The 25288-nt window shown below is 41.1% G+C and overlaps 1 protein-coding gene across 3 annotated transcripts in view; it reads left to right on the forward strand.

Annotated features, from left to right (window-relative positions):
• The window catches only part of LOC141912512 (ligand of Numb protein X 2-like), a 54832-nt gene that overhangs the window by 17678 nt on the left and 11866 nt on the right, over nucleotides 1-25288 (forward strand). For 2 of the 3 annotated variants that reach the window (XM_074803759.1, XM_074803758.1), the window contains exons 4-5: nucleotides 20043-20135; nucleotides 20669-20784. In XM_074803759.1, coding sequence (XP_074659860.1) covers nucleotides 20043-20135; nucleotides 20669-20784 — 209 coding nt within the window. Of the gene's footprint in view, nucleotides 1-18407; nucleotides 18915-20042; nucleotides 20136-20668; nucleotides 20785-25288 lie in introns of those variants that run through there. The other variant, XM_074803760.1, reaches the window with a different exon arrangement.

Below are 25288 nucleotides of genomic sequence, written 5' to 3' on the forward strand. Positions count from 1 at the left end.
AAGCTTAGACTGGTCTTAAGCTGTTAGATTAGCTATAGAACTAAAAGAGCTTAGACTGGTCTTGAAGTTTTTAGATTGACTATTGAACAAAAATTAGCTTAGACTGTTCTAAAGTTGTTACATTGGCAATAGTTCAAACATGATTTTGTGGGTTTGTTTTTAGATTGGTTACAGAACTTACTACAGATTAGCTATAGACATGTAAGATGGTCTTTGACTGGTCTTAAATCTAAGCTATGTCTACACAACAAACCCCCTGATGATCAACAAGTGTTGAGGTTATTTTTCAGTCAATACAGTTGAAGCTGACTGTGTGTATGTGTGTGTGATAACAGACTCGGCTAATGAGTAATTCATGTTCTATCTGCACTGTATTCAAGATGTTGTTTACATCAGAAAAAAACCGTTTACTATGATTAAATTTCATCTTAGCTCTGTCATTCAGGCACCTCATGCTGGACCTCTCGGTTTGGGCCTACCTTATACTGGGTTGGACCTATCCGATCTTGGGCTGGACCTACCCTTTCTGGGGTTGGACCTACCCTATATTGAGTTGGACCTAGCCTATCTCAGGTTGGACCTACCCTATTTCGGATTGGACCTACCCTATCTCGGATTGGACCTACCCTATACTGGGTTGGACCTATCCTATCTTGGGCTGGACCTACCCTTTCTGGTGTTGGACCTACCCTATATGAGTTGGACCTAGCCTATCTCGGGTTGGACCTACCTTATCTCTGGTTGGACCTACCCTATTTCAGGTTGAACCTACCCTATCTCGGATTGGACCTACCCTATCTCAGGTTGGACCTACCCTTTCTGGGGTTGGACCTACCCTTTCTGGGGTTGGACCTACCCTATTTCGGGTTGGACCTACCCTATCTCGAGTTGGACCTACCTTGTACATACAGGTTTCGTTTGTTCGAATTCTTTTACTTGAAACGGTTGAATTCTAATATCGAACTGAACTGAAAACAACCAAAACCAATATTTGAGTGAACTGAGTAAAAAAAAGGGTTCAATATCACCACTGATGAAATTCTCTCGAGTTAGTGTCAGAACGATGATATGAAATCGCACACTTAGAATTAAAAATACGATATAGCTGAAACGTCGAATAAACTACTTGCTTTAGGAAACATTTCCGACATTATTTTCATTCTATTTTTGCGTCGTCGACTGAAGAAGTTTCCAGATATACAATCGGTATATGCAATCAAACCGTTTCCAGTACAATCTATTGGATGTTATATTATAGCAGGATTGTCAGCGTTAGCTTCAAACAATAGATAAGTGAAAATCCGATATTGTAGTTCGTTCATTCATTCATGGCGTAATTTGTATTTTATAACGAGCTGATGATAAATATTGGTTTCCCGTATAGACAAGTGTCTGTCTATAATTCAATTGAAGAAAAAAACCTACAATATTGAAGAAAAACTTATGAAAGTATTGACATTTCGACTGAATTCTTTGACAAACATAGTTCGAAAATGGCTCATAGAATTGAGTCACTACTCTCTAGTTTTCGAAAATGGCTTACAGAATTGAGTCGAAAAATCACTACTCTCATAGTTTTGAAAATGGCTCATAGAATTGGGTCTAAACAGCACTACTCTCTTAGTTTTGAAAATGGCTCATAGAATTGAGTATAAACCTCACTACTCACTTAGTTTTTGCGAATGGCTCATAGAATTGAGTCAAAATGTCACTATTCTCTTAGTTTTTGAAAATGGCTCATAAAATTGAGTCTTAACGTCACTATTCTCTTAGTTTTTGAAAATGGCTCATAAAGTTGAGTCTTAACGTCACTATCCTCTTAGTTTTGAAAACGGCTCATAGAATTGAGTATAAACCTCACTACTCACTTAGTTTTTGCGAATGGCTCGTAGAATTGAGTCAAAATCTCACTATTTTCTTAGTTTTTGAAAATGGCTCATAAAATTGAGTCTTAACGTCACTACTCTCTTAATTTTGAAAATGGCTCATAATTGAGTCTAAACCTCATGAGTCTAAACACCTCCTGTTTTTATTCATAATTATGGGTTTTTTCTTCAATCAATGATAAATGTTGTATATTTTCTAGTCGTATGCGCCGCACCTTAACGTAGGTATCCGTTTTCCCGCAATAGAATCTAAAAACATTTCTTGTTATCGCGTAGGAGATCGGCGGAGTGAAACCGATGCTAATCGCGAAATCGAATCAGAAATTGTCGGGGGCTCGTCGCGTGGCCCGCGGGCGTTATACGGGTCACATATAAACTAACCAATAATCCGCTGAAATTGTTTCTTATAAAGCCCGTTATCCAATAGAGTTTTCTCGCGTTGACTCGAAGGGAAATTATCCGTACGTAGATCGGGCTTTTATTACGCGTTTACGAATACGAACGCTTTCTCTCGCGATACTGGTCAGAACGTTCTCGTTTAAATGGCGAAGGCAACGCGTTGAAAAAGCTGTCGTACTTGGCGGGAATACTTGCGGGGTTCATCGCAGACAGTATTCAATGAACGGTTGATCGGGTATTTCTGCAGTGCTGCATGGTTCCCGCAGAACAGGGAAATTGGGAAAAACTTATGAATTTTGAAATAATAATTCCCAGTTTGAAAATATTTGGGAATTTGAGAAATTTTCCTCGAATCAGGGAAATATTTTAGAAAATTCATTTACATTTCCCGTATTGCATCTGCCAAGGGCAACTTTCTTGGGCGATATCCATTGAAAATCACCTTTATCAACCAGTCACCACTAAAATGTTGACTGTAGCGTGATGGTATTTGTTCATTTTTATGAAGGCCCCATTTTCCATTTGGGAAAATTGAAAAATCCCCATACTTGGGAAAAACCTGAGAATATTTGATTAATGTAATTTTGGAAACCATGTTGCTGATATCAATTAAGTTTGTGATTCATCATAATCAAACGACGTGATTGTCAAGAATCGGCAGAAAATAGTAATTGACAAAGTTACAAAATGGAAATAACAAATAGTTACTGGAAAAAAGTACACATTATTTCAAACTATCAAAATTAATTAGATGCGATATTCGAAACCCAATTTAACATTCTTCTCCAGATTCATCAATTCCGATATACAACTCATATCATTAGAAATTCTATTTATATCATTAAAAAATCAGTTTACATCAACTGCACTCAATGGGTATCAGAGTCTGCGACCATTTCATTCAGTAACTATAGAGATAGATCAGTGAGTTAGTGTACGCTCCCCCTGCACCTCTCCCCCTCCCCTGCACCCTTTCCCCCCTCAGCGACACTCCTGCCCAATACTTTTAACAACAATAATTGCCACTTTGTGATGTGAATATGAGTGTCATTTCTACCTTTACAGCCATTGTTTACAGGCTACGAATGAAACATTAGCGACATTATGCTACTCTTAACGATATGACGACTCCATCTGAATATGGCTTCCACGTCGGATTTAACTCTTAAAATATTTCAACAACGAGCTGCGTAATCTATAAATTATTGTTTACTATAGAGACACACGTTCTCACTGACAATTTATAGTTATTGACCGGCGATAGGAGAGACTTGAACGCATTAATTATTAGTATTAGTCTGGGAACCTATCCACCCTCGGCTCAGGTCTCCGGATGTACTGACCATGGCATTTTTATTCACGGCTGGTTCTTAAAGAGCCTGTACGAGCCTGTACGGTGCATGTTAACAGATGAGGTTGTCTCATATCCTGAGGCTGGTAATTGACAACTGGGCTGTGATAGAGGACAGCAACTACTTGCCCACTTACTTCTAATTTGGTCAGGTAATTAGATACTGATAGTGGGTTCCTTATAACTCTATATACAGCGAATGTGGACACATCAGACTACATACATGGACAGAGACTGGAGTGGTAGAGAATGTGAGAGGGAGTGTAGAGAATGTGAGAGGGAGTGTGGAGAATGTGAGAGGGAGCGGGGAGAATGTGAGATACTGAAAGTAGTGGAAAACTGTGAGAGGAGAGAGAGAGGAAGGAGTGAGGCTGATGGGATGTGTGTATACTGGTATTGTGTGGGAGAAGGTGAGATTGTGAAAGGTAATTTGCGAAACCGTGATTGGTTTATATAAAGCAGTGTTAAGTGTAGAAGATTGTGTTCTCTACATCAGTAAATTACTTGTCATTTCGATAACTACTTCGCGAACGCTATGCACCAGAGTCGTTCTTTTTGGAAGACAGTGACTTGCGACAGACACGACGCGGAATTAAGATCGTGTTTGTGTGTGTTAAAGGTGTTTTTCCGCCGGGTGTAATTTACACCGCTGTTAACCGAGAGAGAACGAGATTAGCAATAAACACGTCTTCTCACGGGTTCCAGAACAAAAGACTTTGCTCGAACCATAGTCACGCTGATGGATTCGTACTTTAAGGATAGAACGTGTAGCGTCTTCCTTTCAAAGGATTTTCTGCATCTCAATACGGTGGATTACATATTACGTAACTCGCAAAAATTATTAAGATGAAATAACAAAAATACTTGATTCCCTTCATGCGCTTTACTCTTAGCACCAGGTCTTCCCTCGACTCTACCTCTTGCATAGTCCCTTGCTCTACCACTAGCACTTCCCAGGTCTTTCCTTAACATTAACCCTCGCTTAATCCCTAGCAGCCCTAGATTGACCCCTTGCATGATCCCAGGTCTTCCATTTTTTCCCCTTGCTTAATTCCGGGTTTTCCCTATCATTATCCCTTGCTGGACTCCTAAAAGTACCCCGTGCTTAACACCTTGCTTAATCCTAGGTCTTCCCTTAACATTACCCCTTGCTTAACCCCTAGCAGTACCCCTTGCTTAACCCCTAGCACTATCTCTAGCTCTAGCTCTCTATACCGTGTGCAAAACTACCAAATTACTGATTGACGCGACACAACTTTTCTAATTGCTTTGCTAATAGCTAATATAACATGTTTGTATGTGTTGTTTCTATTAGCGATTCAGTATTTTGCACACTAGTATAATACGTTCATTAATGTCTCGACGGTAGGACAGCATTTCACATCAAAAACCTGCTACAGCAACTGCGCGCAAACACCGACGTACTTATTGCTCTTATGTAATTGGCGTGCGTAGTTTTTGTCCAGTGGTAGAGAATAAAAATGCACCCATTCACTCTAAAATACCCGACCCCAAACCGGCAATGGCAAATATAAACTCCTCATAAAAATCCAATCGAGCCAGTGTTGGAATATTTCCGGCAGGCTGTGCGTGGCTGTTGTACTCTTTAGGCTATCGAGAAATTGTTAATGGTCAGAACTGGATTTTTATACGTATACGTCGATTGTAATAGCTTTATCTCAATTCAAGCATCAATCAACTCCTAAATGTTAATTACGTGTATTTCTATTTGATTTATGCTTTAAAAACTTTACGTATATTGATAATAATGATGAAATTTCTTTTAAGGAGCATTACTAAAAATTGAAAATCAGTGCATATTATGCTATGCTTATGAAATTTGAATAAGCTGATAAGATATATGATTTAAAACAATTGATAGAAATGAGAATGAATATAAAGGTTTAGATTTTACACATGACTAAGATTAGTTGCACTTACTGAACATGACAAGATTTTTTTAGAAAAATTTATTACCGCTACTGTAGATCTTAAGGCTGGCTTATGTCGACAAGCAACGCGACGCCTACCGACTCCTACCGACGCAACTGAGAGCAACCGCGATCGCAGCCCAGCTTATGTCGACTGCGCTCCGATTCGCAGCAACTGAGGCCAACTAGCGGGATACGAGATCCTCCCAGTTGCTTCCCTGCTTATGTTGGTTACGATTACTGGCTACTGCAACGGCTCAGATGGTCACGTGATAAGCATTTTGAGAATAAATTTGATTTATTTTGAATTATTGGGAAATATATTTCTATTAGAAAAGCTATTTCTTTAAGATCTTTATCTTTCTGATTCTGTTTTGAATGCAATGTGCTAGCGATATTATATAAAGATGGCCGCTCACACCATAATTCTACCAATTTCGCTTCTAGATCTTCGGTTCAGTCATCTGCTGTACTGAACGTTTGGTTAACGTTTCGAAATACTTGAATTTGAAAGTTTATGACTAAATATGAATGACGCTAACTAGCGGTCATAATTTGTACTATGTATATGCGGTCTCTTATTGGCTGGAACCCTTGCGCTCAGTTCCGTCGCGTCGCAGATGAGCTAATGTCAGTTGCGATCGAAAGCAACTGTCCGCCTACCGTAGGCCGGAGTAGAACATGGGTAACTAGCCGGATACGGCTTGCGACAAGTCGGTAGACGGCAGGTTGCCGTCGCAAACCGGCTTATGTCGAACCGATAGAGCAGCAACTGGCGGCCTCTCGTAGGCCGCTAGTTGCCGCTAATTGGCGATAAACCCAGTTGCGTCGGTAGGCGTCGCGTTGCTTGTCGACATAAGCCAGCCTTAAGTCGTCTTTAAAATCTAAACCTCAATATTATTCACGTGTGTTTTAAATTGACTAACTTTGAATTATCTTGTCAGCTCATTTTTATTATTATTTTATTTTATTTCAAAGATGAACGTGCTTATCAGCTGTTTATATGTAACACACCCGAGAACAAATCGATTTTTGTGCTTGAAACTGAAAAATGTGCTCTGTTGATCCTACTGGACCCGTGGTCCTTTATTACACACGCATGGCGTGATATGCGCTGATTATTTACGATTTTTAGGAATACGCTTTTCGAGAAATAAACTTTTCTAGAAAAAAAGGAGTTAATCGCGTCACGTTCGGTCAGCTCCGCCGATGTAAGCCGGGTTACGTTCTCTGGCAGTTGAATCGGTAGCGTATCCATCACATGTCGTAGCCGCCCGTGATATATCGGACCGCGAAACAGATTTTCAATTGATTCGCATAGATACAACGTGTTTAGATAATGAAGTTATTGTCTGTGAACACATGTTTATAACGCGTACTATAGGATTAGATCAATACGGAACTTACTGATTAATCGTTAGAATAATCATTATGATTACTCAATACAGACAGCTGTCTGCTCACTCATCCCCTAACCTCCAATTTCTGACACGTCTATTCGTTCGTTTTCTCCATTGGTTTTTGTACCGAAATAGAGTTCTTGATTTTCTTTATTTGGTTTCGGTGTAGTGAGGGTTGGGGGCTGCCAGGGGGCGTCGGTATTGTAATTCCATGGATATCGACACCTATGTGTATTTTGTAACCTCAATCAATTGCAAATAGCTCACGCCGAATTCTATCATTGCAAGATCATTGGTTTCTGTATATGTTCACCAGGGGGCATTGGATATGTCAGATTGTCAAGCATTTCACACCAAGCGTACTGGGTGTCCCTGGACCCCTAGTTGCATATATCTACCCGATAGGCCTCGTAGCATAGAAGATATCTGAGTAATTGAGATCGCTCCATTTTTTTAGGCAAACACAGTTCCTGACGATGAGTGACGTTAGCTTTTAGACTATGATAATACTCATGCAGTCTATCTTGAGAGTTCGCGTTGTTGAAAATGCATTAAAACGAAGACGGCGAAAATCTCATTTTCAAACGAGAAAAAATAAATCTATTGCCGCAAATGTTTGCTGAAGCTACATTTCCCCCTCTTCAGGCATATCCTCTCTTATACAGTTTACACTGACACAACGAAACTACTCCCACTGACGACTGGTATTATTAGGATCGCATGGTTTATTGTCATCTTACCAGTCGGAATATAGATCAGACCATGACTGGCGACGGTTTTGATGACGATTGAAAAACAGCCGGTTTTTATTCGGTCGTTTAGAACGTCGAATGTGTCCGATTGGCTTCGAACGTCGAATCTCGTGCGGTCCCGGTCTCTTCCCGGAGGAAGTAAATGTGTTGATTCGTCGTGGTTTCTCCTAATTTGCGGCACGCGTGATCGATTACATAACGCCGCCGCTGCCCTTCATCCTGTCTCTATAGCTCACTTGTAGGAATAGAATTCTAGTAATTGGTCGTCGTCTCGCGGGGGGTGCGAGAGGTTGAACACATGTGATATGGCTATCAATGACGTGCTACTGGTGCGACACATCGTGCGACCAACCCCTGAGACTCACTTCAATCTAACCCTCAATCCGTCCCTCCCTTCCTCCCCTATTTCCATTCCCTCCCACCTCCCCTCCATCCCTCCCTACTTCGCTCCATCACTCCCACCTTCCCTCCTTCCTTCCCTCCCTGTGTCCCTCCCTTCATTTCCCTCCCTCCCTATTACCCCTGTCCCCTCCATCCCTCCCCGTTTCCCCTGTCCCTTCCACCCCTCCCTATTCTCTTCCATTCCCCCTCCCCCATCCCTCCATCCGTCCCTCCCTCTATCCCTCCCTCCCTCTATCCCTCCCTCCTTACTATTCCCCCTGTCCCCTCCATCCCTCCCTCCACCCTTCCCTATTCCCCACCATTCCTCCCTCCCCTGTCCTTCCATCTGTTCCTCCATCCCTCCCTCCGTACCTCCATCCCTCCCTCCCACTTCAATGTGACCTTACACATCTTAAACCCCCGACTGATGTCTGACATTATGAATGTAACTTTCAAATCCGAAATAGTTAAAAACAACTTTGAAAAGACGAGGTTTTTTTTTCTTCAATTTTGACGCAATCGGCCGCTGGTTTCCAGTTAAGGGATGATCGATCATCAGATAATTGCCTAACACGGAGGTACAACAGCATTAATTTAATATCCCCTGACGTCATACACACAGCGACGGTGTACACGAACCCCGTGGGGGTTTAAATATACGAGCCCCACGCGGGGCTTTAACGCTGCTTCACGAGTCGATTTCAACACTGATGAATTATTATACTTCTTATCTCATCGTTTCTTAACACCAAACATTCCGATGCCCCCTCGCCTAAATCCGGCAATCATATTTCATTCGCAGATCTTCGTTCCTCTTCGCGCGCGCGACTAATGTTTGTCTATGGAACGGTTCTGAGAGTAACTTTCTGTTCTCTCGGTGCACAAATTGTAACCACTGAATATACACAGCTGATATTTTGTCATAAGGAGGGAAATAGGTGTCGGAATTGATATGGAGAGTTTCAGGCATCAGCTCTAAGCTGGCAGGAAGTGCTGGGAGAAAATGTGCAAAAATTTCAATGAATTTTTCCCCTACTATTCGATGCTTGACCTTGTTTCTTGATGATGACATCACAGGGAAGCCCTTCAGCAGGGTATCACTAAGAAAGCCCTCTAAAAGGGCTTTCCCAGTTTCATTATCATCAAGAACTGTTGTGCCATGTACTTATGACTCATAGGAAAACCCATTACCATCTATTTCAAAGTTGAACGCGCTTTACACTTTGCACCATGATTTCTTTCTTTATCAGCTGTTCATACGTCGTTGCAAATCCGTGTTCGAAACTAAAATTCACACAGTTGATCCTACTGGACCCGACGATGAAGGGTTAAACTACCGAGCGACGTCGAAAAACGATTTTTAAAGTCGTCGGTAAAAACGGACGAAAAACCGACGCGAGAAACGACAACGAGACGTGATTCGATGCAATTTTAATCAACAATTCAATGACTTCAAACGTATTTGATTTTCAATTCATTTTCGTCACGCGAACGAACGACGACGTCTTTAAACCGATCAGCAGCTTCTAGCGAATGCGAACATATCATATACGTCGAAGTCTGAGCGAGTGTTAAGTTTTCCGTCAACTCTATACAGTCGATGCGTTATGATCCATGTTATGACGATAAAATGTAGGGAAGCCCACAATTCTTATCTTAAAAAAATGATAGGAAGTCTGAAAATGTTTCCTCGAGCCAGTAGTTTTTAGCTCTGCGGTGACCGATGGGTTAGGGGGATTATCCATCATTGTCTGTCCGTCAACTTTTGCTTCAATTTGCTACTAGTGCTGCAGTTCTTTTCTGATCTTGATGAAACTGGCTACGTAGATACTATGGGCCAAGGGCTTAAAAGGTATAGAGCCATTTTTCATATTTAATCTCTAGGGGGCGCTTTACTGGTGGCGCTTGTAATATCGTTAAATCGCTACTCATCCTACAATTGTAATCCGATCTTGACGAAATTTGGCATGAAGATACTATGGGCCAAGGGCTAAAAAGTTTTAGGGCCGTTTTCCAGATTAAGACACTAGGGCGCGCTGTGCAGGTGGTCCTTGTAAAATCTTATCATAAAACAGCGGAGCTGTATCAGCCGACAGGCTGCTTGTTACAACGTTTCGACTATAACCTATTAGTCATCTTCAGGAATACTGGTAGTCAGTATTCCTGAAGTTGACTAATAGGTTATAGTGGAAATGTTGTACTACTTGCTCAAAGAAACATTTTTGGACTTAACATTTTTTTTTGTTATTACTGTGGGATTCTCTATAGATTAGTTTCAATATTCGTTACATGATAATCAGGCTATGTATCAGTTCTTGAATGTCAAATAATGTCACTCTGACGTGACATATAAATGTTTAGATAACTCTGCACCATCTTATCAGTCTGAACTTTTTATCACCATATACTCCTAGTCGTCATCTGGTCTTGATGTTTTACGTAAACTGCCTCCTATCCCAAAGAGGAATATTGGTAGCCGATCTTTTTGTTTTATCTCACCAACACTATGGAACTTGCTTCCGAAACATATTTCGGGAGAGTGAATCGATCCATATCTTTAAGAAGTGACTTAGAGCACATATCTTTAATGAAACTTACAACTGAAATGTTGTAGCTCAAGGGAATATTATTGTATTTTAAACTGTATTGTTGAACATTTTTCTGTAAAGCGCTCTGCTGAGTCATTATAAGATTTAGCGCTACATAAAAATTTTTATAAAGAATTTTATTATTATTATTATTATTATTATTATTATTAGTTTTTTATTTAGGAAATTTTTTGGTTGATTTTTTTTGGGTATTCGGAATCATTATATCTGCTTCTATACGTATCTGCTTATCATTTAACTGACATAAAACGCGACGTCGTAACTCTGATTAGACCGCGCCCCTTTTCTCGCCTTATGACTCTGTTATTAATTTGCGCGGCAATCCCACTTCCTCGAATAATAACTTACAAGTGAATATTGTCTCTGGGCCAAATAAAGAAAAAACGCTTTCCCTTTCGATCTATCGTTCGTGACATCGTTTGACATTCAGCGTTGACGCGTGTAAACATTAATCAGATGATGACAGTAGGATTTAAATTCATACCACGGTGTCTGCCTGTATGCATCGACTTCATTGTTTATGAAATGCCATCTGACCTAAAGCAAGAGAGAGAGACAGAGTCTGAGAGAGACTACTGTTTCTTCTGTGTCTCAATAAATAACTCGTCTTTGAGATATGCCCGTAAACTTGTGAATGAGAGATGCTCGTAAACTCGAGAATAATGGATGCCCGTAAACTTGAGAATGATAGGATGACCGCCCGCGTTGCTGTCCAATATGTTCAATACGCAGTAGCGAAACACCCACGAAACCACCGGTGCTTTTTAGCCCAGGGTCTACAGAGCTGCTAACTGTACACGGTATTACTATCTTGAAACAAGAATACTGATATGATTTGTTTGATACGTACAGGAATATGAAAGATGTTACTGAGGGTCTTCCTGTTGATTACTGATTAATTTTGTATTTCAACAAAGTATTACTGAAAAATATTCAATTTGGTACTGATAGCACTTTTCAAAGGTCAGCAGCCCTGGAACTCAAAATTTTTCGATTCAATATGTTTTTGTGGTTTATTGGGGGGGGGGGGGATGTACGTAGTTGTTTTTGACTGTATAGAGAACATATAATCTGTTCTTAAACCGGAGTGCATGTATTGCCTTTATTTTCCTACATCACAGATGGGTAGAATATAAATGGCCCCCTCTTATTGCGTAGACTTCGATCTTACAAACAGATGCCAGAAAGTGATATCAATGTATTTTTCTATGGAACATGGTTCTGATGATGGTCTATCCGTAAACGTATAATATCTCTTCCCGAAGGAGGGAATATCGGTACGAAATGTTTAGTTTACATTATATTCTAATCTCGTTCAGATTTTTAAAGATGTTTACCTTCAATTCAACACTCAATTATTACAGAATCTATAAATCACACGTCTCGATTACCTCGGGGTAGACTAGAGCGCGTTTACACGGATACCCCATATGTCTGGCTTCTACAGGCAATTCTGCCATTACCAACACGCCATTTTTTAGCCAGACCAATTATAGAATTTCGCCTCATTTGTTTCATGTTTCAAGGGACGTTTACAGATGAACTTATCGTTATGTTACTGTTTTCTTTTTGTCATTGCAAAAGTAGCTCTTGGGAAATCATGAGAAGTTAGGCGCGTGTTGAATATATACGATCACACTGTTTGCTGTTGTAGACGCGTGTGGTGTGTCTGTGATTAATGATTGCAGTCACTGTGGGCGTGATGACATAAGTTAACTTCTTTCTATTCGTACTTACGTTTTGTTTATTGGGTCCATCCATATTGGCGGTGCCCATGTCGGTGATGTCTTGATATGGGTGTCCGTGCTGAGTGTGTCCATGTGGGAGGTGTCCTTGTTGGTGATCTCCGGGACGTTGGAAGTGTCCACTTTGGGGTAATCAATGTTGGTGATGTCTACGCTGTGTGTACCCTAAGTTGGGGTCTCCACAATATTGGGGGTGTCCTCATGTCTGCATAGGTCCATCTGGATTGAATAAATGAAAACTGCCCATTGGAATATAGATTTTTTTTGCGCAGTGATATAATCATCCGTGGGTCAACATTTGCATACGCGTTTGTCACAGCTCCTATGTACGTACGTGTGCATGCATTCTAGTTTTTGGCAGATGTGGAAAGTACTTGAAATTAGACTCAGTTGCAGCCAGCAGGTCGATATTAAAGCTACACACAAACACACACACACATGTTTTCTTTGAATTCTGTCGATCGCTGATCAATGTCTACAGGTGTTATGAATATGACAAAATCTTAACATTGCTTGACGCTTGCAGCGTAGCTGCTAACTGTCCCGTATTTTGCGGGATAGTCACTGAATTTTATAGTTTGTCCCGGTTTCTCGGGAAACAATAAAAATGTCATAGATTTTTAAGCAATTTCATCACGCGAAAATGTCACAGTTTTTATTAATTTCAATATTTTCGACGGAAGTTGGCAAGCGGCAAGGGAATAGATGATCGATATAGGTGGCGGTAGTGATATATTATTACAAGTGAACACTAAGGCGCTAGTTAGATTTCCTGATAATTTCTGTGAATTTTACAAAATTTTTATCCAGAAGATGCAGCTCTCTTCACCCGGGCACAAGATGAGTGCTTGAATTAAGTTTACAAAACTTACACGCTGAAATCTTCACTGAGGATGAGAATCGCTGAGGATGTCCCTGAAAATTGTGACTGTCGTGGAAAGTGGCGATCTCTGTCCATCGAAACAATTTTCAGGGGTTGGCAGATCTGTTGTAGTTGGAGTCCGGTATTTTCTTCATTTTCCGAGGACCTTGTGGTGAATCTAAAAAGAATATTTGATTTCATCAACGCCGTCTCCGGGTCTTGTTTTCTTCGAATCGAAAGATTCATCATACTTCGAGATTTGTTGTTGATATGTTTAATTTCGCGATGTCAATCGATGCGCGTTAGTTTTTTTGTTTCGATATTTTATCGAATAAACGTCGTGTTATTGTCGCGATATCAATAGTTTTAATCAGAACATCCGACGATTCATCGACGGTCCATGTCGAAGTGCAGCGAACTGTGGTTCACACGTCGCGAGACGCTGCGCGTTGAACTGCGGTAACCCTAACCCCTAACGGTAACACGCATCCCGCTCTTAGAGAATGAATCAAATCTAAAGGATCATCTTTTCTCTGAAGTCACTTTTCCGGGACAGGCTATGCAGCTGTACGATACTAGGATACCTTATGCAGGAGCGGTTTGTTACATGATTTACTTGCGTTCTCCAAAACAGTTTTTAGAGGGGGCGGTCACCCCTTTCACTTTTATTGACGCCCCTCTGAAAATCAACCATCCCTTATAGAATATCTTCCACCCCTACCAGAGTGGATGACATTGCTTTATATATTCAGCTTATATGAAAGATAAGAGATTAAACTGAAGTTAACCGTGAATTTTTGGTTTTTTTTGGGGGATCGAAAACCTCACTACTTCAGCAGCCGCAATGTCATACACTGAACAATGAATGCAGCCCCTTTATTATAATCCAGCATATGGGAGAACACTGTTTACTGGTAAAGCTCATCTCCTTATCGCCATCTATGAACATTAGTGAAAACTAATCGCCGAGCGCTTGCTCGTGTCTGGTGCTGCCCCGCTTTCAGTCGGTGCATGCACTGTGAGTCACCTGGTTATATCGACGGATAAAACTGACTCATCTTTGTGACGTTTATTACTCGAGTTCGTCGTATGACATGTTTTCGGGCGGTGTCTCGTATTTCGGGTGTTGTTGTCGGGCGGGGTCTGGTATTACGAGTGTTTGTTGTAGTTGCCTCGGGACGCTTACGCAACGGTGCCTGTTAACAAAATACTGCGGCATAAGTTCTGCCAGGTTTACAGTTATACACGACTTTTTTCTCGATGATCAATGAAAACTACACCGAGCAGAACGGTTCATCTTATTTGATAATATTTTTTGAAGTATTTGAATTCCGGGCCCCGGTCGTACAATCTACTGCCCTAACAATGGCCCGATCCGAATAGAGACGTCGTTCACCGATATCGGTGCACTTCTAGCACGTCGCAAGTTTTAATGTTAAATTTTTACGGACACTTCGATCAATTGTGACGAGGTTTGGTATCTAGTACATGACCTCATGCGTTTTTATTTTTATGTAAAATGCTTACCCTAATCCTAGAAATTTTTTTAGAATCGGGGCAATTAGGGCAAGATGGCTAATGACAATATGGATTATTTTGCCACAAATGGCATTTTAGGGCCGGCTTGCGACCTTGTTTGTGCCAGCCTAGGTATCTGAGGGCCGGATTATGACCTTTTTGCCAATAAATGGCATTTTTGGGCTTGTGACCTTTTTTGCGCCGAATGTTGTTATTTTAGGTCTCCCTATAATCCTCCCCCCTGCTGTCTGGCTTGCTCCCTCTCTCTCATTGTCTGCAGTTTCCTGATAAGACGATCAGATCGTTATATAAAGGTTAAACGGGGATTTACCATTAGCGATAATAAAAAACCAATCCGCAGAATGATCCATAAAATCAATGCCCCGGTAATAAACCTCCTTCGCTCAATACGCATTACATCGATACAGCGCAATTATCATATAATCTATTCATTCTTTCATATCCACTTTATAATAATTGGTTTTCTTACCAATCGTTAACTAAAAACGCTGCTTGGCATATTTGGTAGCGTTGGGACTGCTGTAATTATTTCTAGGAGTTGATAGTCAGGGAACTCAGTAGCGTTGAAATTGAGAATCATGAAACTCGGTAGCATTGGGACTATTGTAAGTATTTCACTGAGTTGAGAATCGGGGGAACTCCGTAGCTTTGGAGTTGAGAATCAGGGAACTCAGTAGCGTTGGAACTGCTGTAATTTTTTCACCAAGCTGAATATTGGAGAACTCAAAGGTTTTTAGAAAAATCCCCAACTTAACCAGTAGCTTGTAATGAGTTGAAAATGGTCAGCCAAGTTGACTAGTAGCTAGTAAGGAGTTGAAAAACGGGTTGCCGAGTTGACCAATAGCTAGTAAGGAGTTGAAAACGGTTTGCCGAGTTGACCAGTAGCTAGTAAGGAGTTGAAAACGGTTAGCCGAGTTGACCAGTAGCTAGTAAGGAGTTGAAAACGGTTAGCTGAGTTGACCAGTAGCTAGTAAGGAGTTGAAAACGGTTAGCTGAGTTGACCAGTAGCTAGTAAGGAGTTGAAAACGGTTTGCCGAGTTGACCAGTAGCTAGTAAAAGGAGTAACGAGAACAAGTCTACTGTACATGTTGTATCTACAACAAGAGTTGTATGGGGCTCTTGAGGGACAAACAAATTGATCTATGACATCAAAGCCATATCTGGGGATATTCTATTTCCTCGTATAAACAAGTGGTTATTAAGCTTGACCGTTGAATTATCTCTCAGGGCTTAAACCGGCCACACACTTCCCTGATTTCACTGGATTGCCCGGCAAAGCCGATTCATTAGTTGATCCGATAAAATTGGGAGTGTGCGCTCGAAAGTCTGCCTCGTATGGTATATCCATCAAACATATATGATATTTCCGTGGCTTGAATCTGTTTCGATGTACTGGTAATCACTGGTCCAACGGTCTGACTAAGATGTACCGGTCATCATTGGTTCAGTGGTCTGGTTAAAATGTACCGGTCATCACTGGTCCAGCGGGCTTACCGGTCATCACTGGTCCAGCAGTCTGTTTAAAATGTACCGGTCATAACTGGTCCAGCACTCTGACCTGTCATCACTGGTCCAGCAGTCTGTTTAAAATTACCGGTCATCACTGGTCCAGCACTCTGACCTGTCATCACTGGTCCAGCGGTCTGGTTGAAATGAGAGTGCGCAGTACCACTTGAATGAACAAACTCATCAAGTTCCAAAGAAGCCCTTTTCTGGCCTTGTGTTAGATATTATAAAAAAGATCTTTCATTCCTGGCTGCGTTTGTGATGTTCTGAAGGTACAAAAGATCGATCTAATGCGGCGATCGCTTTTTCTGTAAAGTCACTAGATTAATTGAAAAAAGTTGTTTATTCATAAAAGACGCATGGACGAGCGTGTACTGATTCGGCGTCTGTTTACGCGAGCTCGTCGTCTTCGCGTTTACGGTAAAAATGTTGCATCGGTACACGCATAACGATGACATCACGACGACGACAACGACGGTGTATGCTCGGTATGCGCGTACTCTTCAGCTGTTTCCTCTGAACCGATGCAGCTGCAGCAGCCTCGCGCAGACTCGGTGATGCTGTATTTATTTGCCGTCGAGATGTCGTAATACGACGTCTGATTTTTGCGTTCGACTTTAAAACGTCGATTGGTTAATCGTCCCGAAGGATTACGGCGAGATCGAAGCTCGCGACTCTTTTAACTCGAAACTCGAAACCGATCAATTGAGAAAGCAACTATCCGAGTCTTAAACCAGTCGTGGACGGTTCGAGGTCTTAGGCCGACGAATTATTTTGGGATATAGGGCACGCGTTCTCGCGGCTGGTTTGACCTATTTTGTCGTCGCACGGATCAATTGTTTTTACATTTAACGAAGGATTTCTAATCGCTTGAAGAAGTTCTCATTACGCTCTGTGTCGGATAGAAAAATGTGTTCGATCTAATATCGCGACGACGACGGTCTGTCGTTTCTACAGCCCCCGTTATGAGTCATCGACGTTCAGCGGTTCGAGAAATGTTTAGTATCCATTGACGACGCGATTCTCTCGAGTTGTGTCCGCGCGCGTGCGCCGCAGAGCGCGGAGACGACTGAAAACATTGTTGTCGTCGTCGTCGTCCACGGTAACGATCAGCTGATTCAGCGGGGTAGACGAACACGCTTCATTGATCTGTATCGGGGATAGAACTCCGGATACCGGGGATTCCTCCCACGCCGGTTACTCGCACGTCGTGAACTGTGTTTCGCACCGAAACGAACATATTATAAACGGCTGCATCAAAACAGCTGAAACACTGTCATGTGCAGTGACTGATTTGGATTTAAACATTTGTTTATGACGAACGGGGAAAGTATTTATACGATGTAACGTTTCGATATGATTAAAACGTCGTACCGATCAGATTTCGTGTTTTTTTTTTTATCGGATTCCGATCGGATTCGTGATTCATCCCTAACGAGACTCATTCATGCAAATTATTATTATATACGATTTATAATCGAGAGTAGTAACGTATATGGCTGCCAGCTGCAGGTGTAGCTATTACCGTCGTCGTTTTATAGGACATACACGTATTAAACTAGTGTCATTATGACATAATATCAACGGGTATTTCAGCAGTGCGAGGAGCGAGCGACACTTTCAACGACCGATGTCAAACTGAATGCCGTTGATTTCAGATATCTTCGGACAAATCTTCAAAAATTCAGTTGTTTATTATTTACGTAACTGTTCACATTTCGTTGTCGGGACTAAAGCGCAAGACGGAAGTTAATTCGTCGATTCTGATTCCGTAGTCGGGTCGTGGTCCGTCTGAACGTTTCGTTTTAGAAATCGAGGGACTCTATGTAAATCTATGTATATATTGTACCGCCGGGGCTGCAGTCGGTGAAAATCCTAATGGAATATCTGTGCGCCGACGGTTCTAGTTCTGTTTAAGTTGAAGTAGAAAAGGAAGGAAATATCGGAATATATCGAGTTGAGAGTCGAATATATCGAGAGAGTTGAATATATGTACATATACATATATTGACTGTAGTGGTTTATGTAGCAGTGTTCTCTGGGTTTTAAGTTAACAGCAGCAGCAGCAGCAATAGCGCGGCGTGGTATGTTACAAGTTTCTCTCAGATTTATCAAATCGCAGTTAAGCGTAAAAACAGTATAAACCAACATCGCGCTGCGTTGCGGCCGGTAATTACAGCGCGCCGTTTGTTATTCCGGTTATAACGAAGTTAACCTTCTCAAACAGTCAGACGTTGTTTCGTAAATGTCAAACTAATGTTTTTTTTTCTGCTTTCGGGCGAAAAAATTTAATTGAAAGGCAGGAGAACGAGACTTTGCCGGGATAAATTAACGAGGATATGTTTTTATCGTTAGGCGAGGGCCGTCTAGAAATATGGTGGAAAATATAACGTACGGTAATAACAAAGAGGTTGTTAATACGGTGATCGGCGGCCGATCGGCGACCGCGACGATGAAGACGCCTCGTTTCGTGCGACGTTACCAGAGTTTTCGTAGCTATTTCGGTAAAGTCGGTAAACGAGATTGGAAGGGTATACAAGACGATATGCACGTGTAAGTGTCCGCACTTCGTGGAGAAAAAGTTCGAAAAAAATATCAACAAATGTTGGATCGGTGATGATAAAAATTTGATAGGGTACCGGGTACTGTGGCGCGTGCGATAAGCCGTTAGGTGTTGCGCTAGTGGTTGCTGGGTCACTGCGCTTCAATTGCCTTCTTCATTTCGATTAAATTCTAATCTGTTTTTCTCATTAGTAATTTAATTTTCAGTGAAATCTGTTCCTGATACACTCATTGAGAAAGTCGATATTTTATCTGTTCAAGACTCATTTGATAGATTTCGGATTTGTAAACCTAAAGATCAAGTTCAAATATCATCGAAAACGAACTAATTTTTACTTCAAATGACCCAGCGTATTGATGCGCCATCTGGTGTGTGCCACCGGTACCTGATTTTTGGAAAGAGTATTTGAACCCAGTGTTTAACTGGAGCTGCACTATGTTTCTGATAATATTGTCTAGTGAGTCATATTCATTAATTAATCACAAACTCTGACAGCTTCAATTTATAAGATCTATTCGACTGAACCACGGCGCATGAGCGGAGGGCGCATATTTCAGCTTCATCTTTATTATTTTCTTACGTATTCAACTTGGTCTCTACGGTAACAATACAATTACCGACGAGGGATGTGATGATTAGTACCGTAATGTGTGTACAGATGGCAGCACTTGTTTCTTTGTCGTGTTTCTGTGTAGCCGTGTCCCCGAGTCAGACGCGGTACACGACTCCATCCAGTATCACTCCACCCACAACATCTAGAACTAACAATAAATATCGTATTGGTTTCCAGAGACAAGTGACTATAATACAATTGACGAAAATGCCAACAGTATTGAGACAGACCTGACTTCAACTACTCTATGTGAAAGTAGTTTCTGCGAAGTTTCAAAATACTCGTAGAAATTAGAATAATTTCTAGTTCATTTCCAATCAAAATGCTATTTTGATATCAAATCACTCACTGAAAACTATTACGACATGAGATATCTGATAGTCTGCTCTGTATTGAAGTAAAACTAAGCGAGTGGTTTGATGCCATCATTTTCAAAACTGAAAAATATACATCTAACGTAGCATGTTTTCTAATGTCAGTTGTTTTTCTCTCGTTTATTTTTTAGGTTGTTGGATAAATTATTAGTCGTCTGTCCGAACGTCGATTATTGCGAAGAGGTTTTACCGCGTAGCGATTTAGAAGCGCATTTACAACATAGGTAAACATGATATCAGCTCATTTCAGTGTTGCCAGAAAATTTCCAGATATCCGGAAATCGAAACTTTCAACAAAAAAATTCGCGGAAATTTTCTGCCATTCTACTTCGTCTAATAAACGATTTTCACTGAAGTTGTTTTTGTTTTTATTCATGAGCGATAGTTTAGTCGGCATAATCCCGTAATCCTGCAAAAAACCGCTCCGTTCTAAGACGTTGCTATGTTGTCATCATCTATTCATAAGCATTACAAAACAATGTAGGTGGCGCCACCTTGCGGACTGAAAAAGCCGTTTTTATGCATTACGGAATGGGGAACGACGATCTTGAATTTGATTTCCGGAAATATTATGGCTAGCTGCTGGCAACACTGTCTTTTAAACCGCGACAATTCTCTTTCTAATCTTACGCGCGGTAGTCTGAAAAGAAAGTGGAAGAACGTCTACTAGAAATTCAAAATTCGATCCTAAAAGTTAAATCTACCGGTATGCGCAAGATGATTTGATGTATGATTTATGTTTATTATTTATTTACAGGTGTCGAGGTGCTGTAATAGAATGCGTGAAGTCGCATTTAGGTTGTACATTCCAAGGACCACGCAGTGCCTTACAAAGCCATCTATGGGAATGTCCGTTCAAAGATGAAAAAACTGGTGAGTGCCTAATAATCCCGACTGGCGGTACGAAGAAAGAATAGATCTATTCGTTTGAAATATATACGATGGATTGAATAATGAGGCAGGGCCCTGTAGGCATCGGGGCGAATTTATAGCCGCGATCACACGGAAACGAATTGGCCCGGGCCAAATTGGCACTAATCAGAGAGCGCACTCACTCACAAACCATTCACTCGATACTGAACAATACTCAAACAAAGCGAAGTGGACCATTTCCGGTGACAGTTGCAATTCAAACGCAATCATTTGTCTCATGCTAAAATTGGGCTCGGGGCCTGGCCTGGCGTTTTTGGTCGGGCCTAACGGGCTCGGGCCCATTTGGCACCTGTGTGAACAGTTCTTCCGGACCAAAAATGCTTGTGTGATCGCGGCTTATCATTAAACTGTAAAACGTTCTTCGGTGGAGTTATATTCTCGTAGATATTTGCCGCACATCCTCTCATTTGACTCAATAATATACGACCGGCAGCTGTTGGGTCTCATGTGTTTGATGAACTCCATGCCTGCCCTAACATCGAAGTATCAAACATCCTGGGCGAACTTCGGTTATCAGAGTTAGTCGACTACAGTCGAACTAAACGAACTAACCGAATGTCAGTTAGTCGGGACTAGAGTCCGGAAATGGATAGAGTGCAGTCGCTGTAGTTCGGACTTAGTTTCAACATGGCCGACGCAGTCAAATGTGCTACGACTGAACTATAGCGCGTTCGTTTATTAGTTCGAAAAACCGAAGTTCGCCCTGAGTACTCGTTGAGTACTCATATACCTGTGAGTCAAATACACTAACTCTTGATTCCTCGGTTCCGATGAAGCTCAAATTATACACAATGTAATTTCGTAATGCGCTTCACAAGTGAATGGATAGTAACTGTAATGATCGTGATAATTAGGTACTTTTCACGTTTTATCGTAAAATAGTGTCGTGTTTTTGTTGTGTTATTAAGGGGGGGGGCAATTAATGAAATGATTGATGGAATATATATGAATGACTGGTCTCGATAAAACCTCGCTTCAAAACGAAACGATTTTTATCTGGATTCGTCAACAATTTCGAATTATTTAGGTCATCGAAATGTGGAATATCATTAATTTCCTAAATGGTATTCCTAGTTGTATAAATCATTACCGGTAAATGATGCTGGAAAGTGATGTAATATCGGTATCCACAAACTATACTCGACACTCCAGACAGAACCTGTTTTTGGGGACATTAGCTCAGCCCCTTGTTATATGCACCACCTGTATAACGTAAGAACCATAGTTTTGAGATCAGCAATGCAGCCCCTAGCATTCCCACACTCCAAATGTTTTGGACCCGAAGTTTGATTACTTTCATCCAGCTCCCAGACTGATAACGATAAACATCCCTAAGATTAGATATTACTTTCAATAAATTTAGCTCTTCTCTCTCTGTCTCTACTGAAGCTACTTGATTCTATAGATGCTGCTGCTGTTGCGTAAAGTAATATATTTCTAATGGCCTATTTCTCCACCTTTTAGTCTCGAAGTGCTATGAAATAATCCTAAAATTTCAAAATGTCCTGGGACTGGTTGCATAGTCACGGCTTAGACTTAAGACCGGTCTAAGAGCAACTTACTTCTATAGCCGATCTCAACATTAGACCAGTCTTAAGATTCAAAAGCGCTTTTGGACGTAACTCACGACTGTGCAACTGGGCACTGGGGTTGATCCCCCAGACTTCTGTATTGGCCTCATGTTTGCTGTGTTTGATACAGGAAGAGCCCTTGTTTCACGAAAGTGCCCTTAAGCGTCGAGCCCTAACCCTAGATGAGCGCGCCTGCTAATCTGTATGCAGCGGCTAGTTTTCACTCTATAACCTAACGTTAGTAAAACGTATACAAGAAGGCAGCGGCGGCAGCTTCTATAAAATCATTCTTCATCTAGGCATCATTCAAACTCAATAGTATTGATCTGGCAAACACAATACGTGAACTGTTTACTGTGAGCTGAGGGGCTCGTCGTGTACGTGTGAGCGTGTGTCGTATGCCTGCGTTGTGAGTCCGTGTCTGTGTGTGTACGCACTGAGAGCGAGTGAGCTAGCGAGCGCGATACTCACATCTCACTGTTATATAGCATAGGAATTACTCGTATCACTCTCACCGTGTGAAAAAGGTAAGATTTCTATCCTTTCTTCGAATTCCTGAAAACTATTTCGATCGATTTCATTCAAGATTAACTGAATAAAGTCGGCTGGTGACAATAGTAAATTGTCGCGGACGTATTTTTGAAAATGCCGAGATAAACGTATACTTTAACTCAGTTATATGTACGCATTCACTTGAGTCTCGTTCTGCAGGGATTCCAACCTTATTATCTCCCCTTCAATCCTTGTATATTAATTGACTCTTCTAATCTCTAGGGGATTCCAACGAACAGCCCCTGGTGGTACGGATTGGAATATAACGTTTCTATAAAATATTAACTCATATTTCTCAAGCTCTTATCTTGATTTCGTTTAATCAGATTATAACCCTGAGCCCAGTTTTACAGACTTGCATTACCTTTAACCCAAGGGTTAACTCAATTCGTTATCAATTGAAAGGTAACGTCAGTCTGTAAAACTGGGCCAAGGGTTGTATATCGAGGCGTATTCGGAATGATGAAGAATTATATCTTGTAGGTGATAGTGATCATCATTATCGCTTTTTTTTGCGGTATCGATTAGATTTTGTCATGGGTTCAGTTTCACTAACACCAGCCACTGTCGATTTACGATAAACTGAACTAATGAAGAAATTGAATCGATTTAACAGTTAAACCTGCGAACCTGAATTATTTCCAACTGTTTTTTTATTCGATATTCAAATGTTGATCTCACGAATATGACGCCAACACTCTCAAGCCCCGAATCGAGTTTCGATTTTGACCCGGCCCGCGAGTTATTCGTTCCGTTTATATATGTTTGAACTAACAATGAAAGTTGAGTTTGACAAAAGAGATTTTAAAGATTCATACGCGGCGTCTGTTTTCTAAGATACGTTGTTTATTGTGTGGTTATTGAATACGACCATGTGGTCTATTATTGAATGTCTAGGGATATATTTCCTCACCTCACAGGAATTAATATCTGATTACGGCCCCCCCCCCCCCCCCCGGCCGCTACAAGAATGCTAAACCTTTGAACTATGTTATTACGAGATAGATTAGCGGAAGATGTAGCTTTGATTAGATTAGGTTTAATTCTCAGCTTGATTCGATTCATAGAAGTTGCACCGGTTAAGATTTTAAGGAGTCTTTATTGACCATTGAATGAATGAGGGGTTTGAGCTATGGCCACAGAATTATCAGCTTTAAGGTATCAAGGGATTATATAATAATACATATATGAATTTGTGTTAGAGCAGTAAACATTGAATAGCTCTAACAAGTAAAACCCGCAGATGATATTAAAACTTAGATAAACTCCGAAACTGCCAGATAATGAATGCTTGAATATTGACTGTGGGTTTTTAATTGTTAATTCTAAATACTGAGATTAATATCAGCCTTCAAGTCATTAAGTAGTTAAGTAGCGCTAACCATAGCACGCCACACAACTATAACTCTCAACTCCGGTTCAGGTCACCGGTGACATCACTGGTTACCATTGCCGACCCTAACCCTAGGTCGAGGGACCAGTGACATCACTGGTACTCGGTACTAGAAGCCAACACTTACCCTAGGTAAGGTGACCAGTGATATCATAGCTACTCAGTACTAGTAGCTAACCCTAACCCTAGGTCAGGTGACTGTTGGAGGGTGCCATATTAATAGGCAAGCCAAATCTTAGCTTACACGTAAAAAGAAGTGGCCTTGATATCCTTTTGTAAACAAACTCGGTTTTGTTACTGAACAGACGAACTACTAGCAGTTTCACTGGATCAGATGAAACTTATCACAACAATTGATGAGAAAAGCAGGATTGAAATAGATAGAATTGTTGTTATTATCATGAATACCTCGTGTGCGTTATGTTTATCACCGTTTCATGTGGATTTCTAGTGGAAATAAACTCAGTTTCAGCCTCCACCACCTCCACCCTCCCTTTCCCGTCTCGTTGAGCCAGGTATGATATTAAGTGCTTCAGGTTGATTACATTATTTACTCCGGTTCGTTCCGAGTCGAGTTTGAACGGAAACATAACGCGAGCAGACGACCGCATACAAAAAACCTCCCGACTCAAATACGCGTTGCTATGGCGACTGGAGGAGATATTTACTAAGCGTCATCGCCATAGCGATTGTTAATTGTATATTATCGTTAGCGTAGCGTTTACTCGATTACTGCATGTTTTTCCGATATTCAACGGCGGCAATTAATTTTCAATCGGAGTATCGCGTTTTTCAATTTATCTCTTCATTAAATTTTCAATTCTCTCATGCGTCGCACGAGAACTGATTAAATATGAATCTAGTTTGTAACATTGCTCGAGACCCAGCGTGCGTGCGCAAAGCGAGATCCGAAACACGATTGAAACAG

This window comes from Tubulanus polymorphus, chromosome 11, assembly GCF_964204645.1.
Source record: "Tubulanus polymorphus chromosome 11, tnTubPoly1.2, whole genome shotgun sequence".
In the NCBI taxonomy this organism is placed as follows: Eukaryota; Metazoa; Nemertea; class Palaeonemertea; order Tubulaniformes; family Tubulanidae; genus Tubulanus; species Tubulanus polymorphus.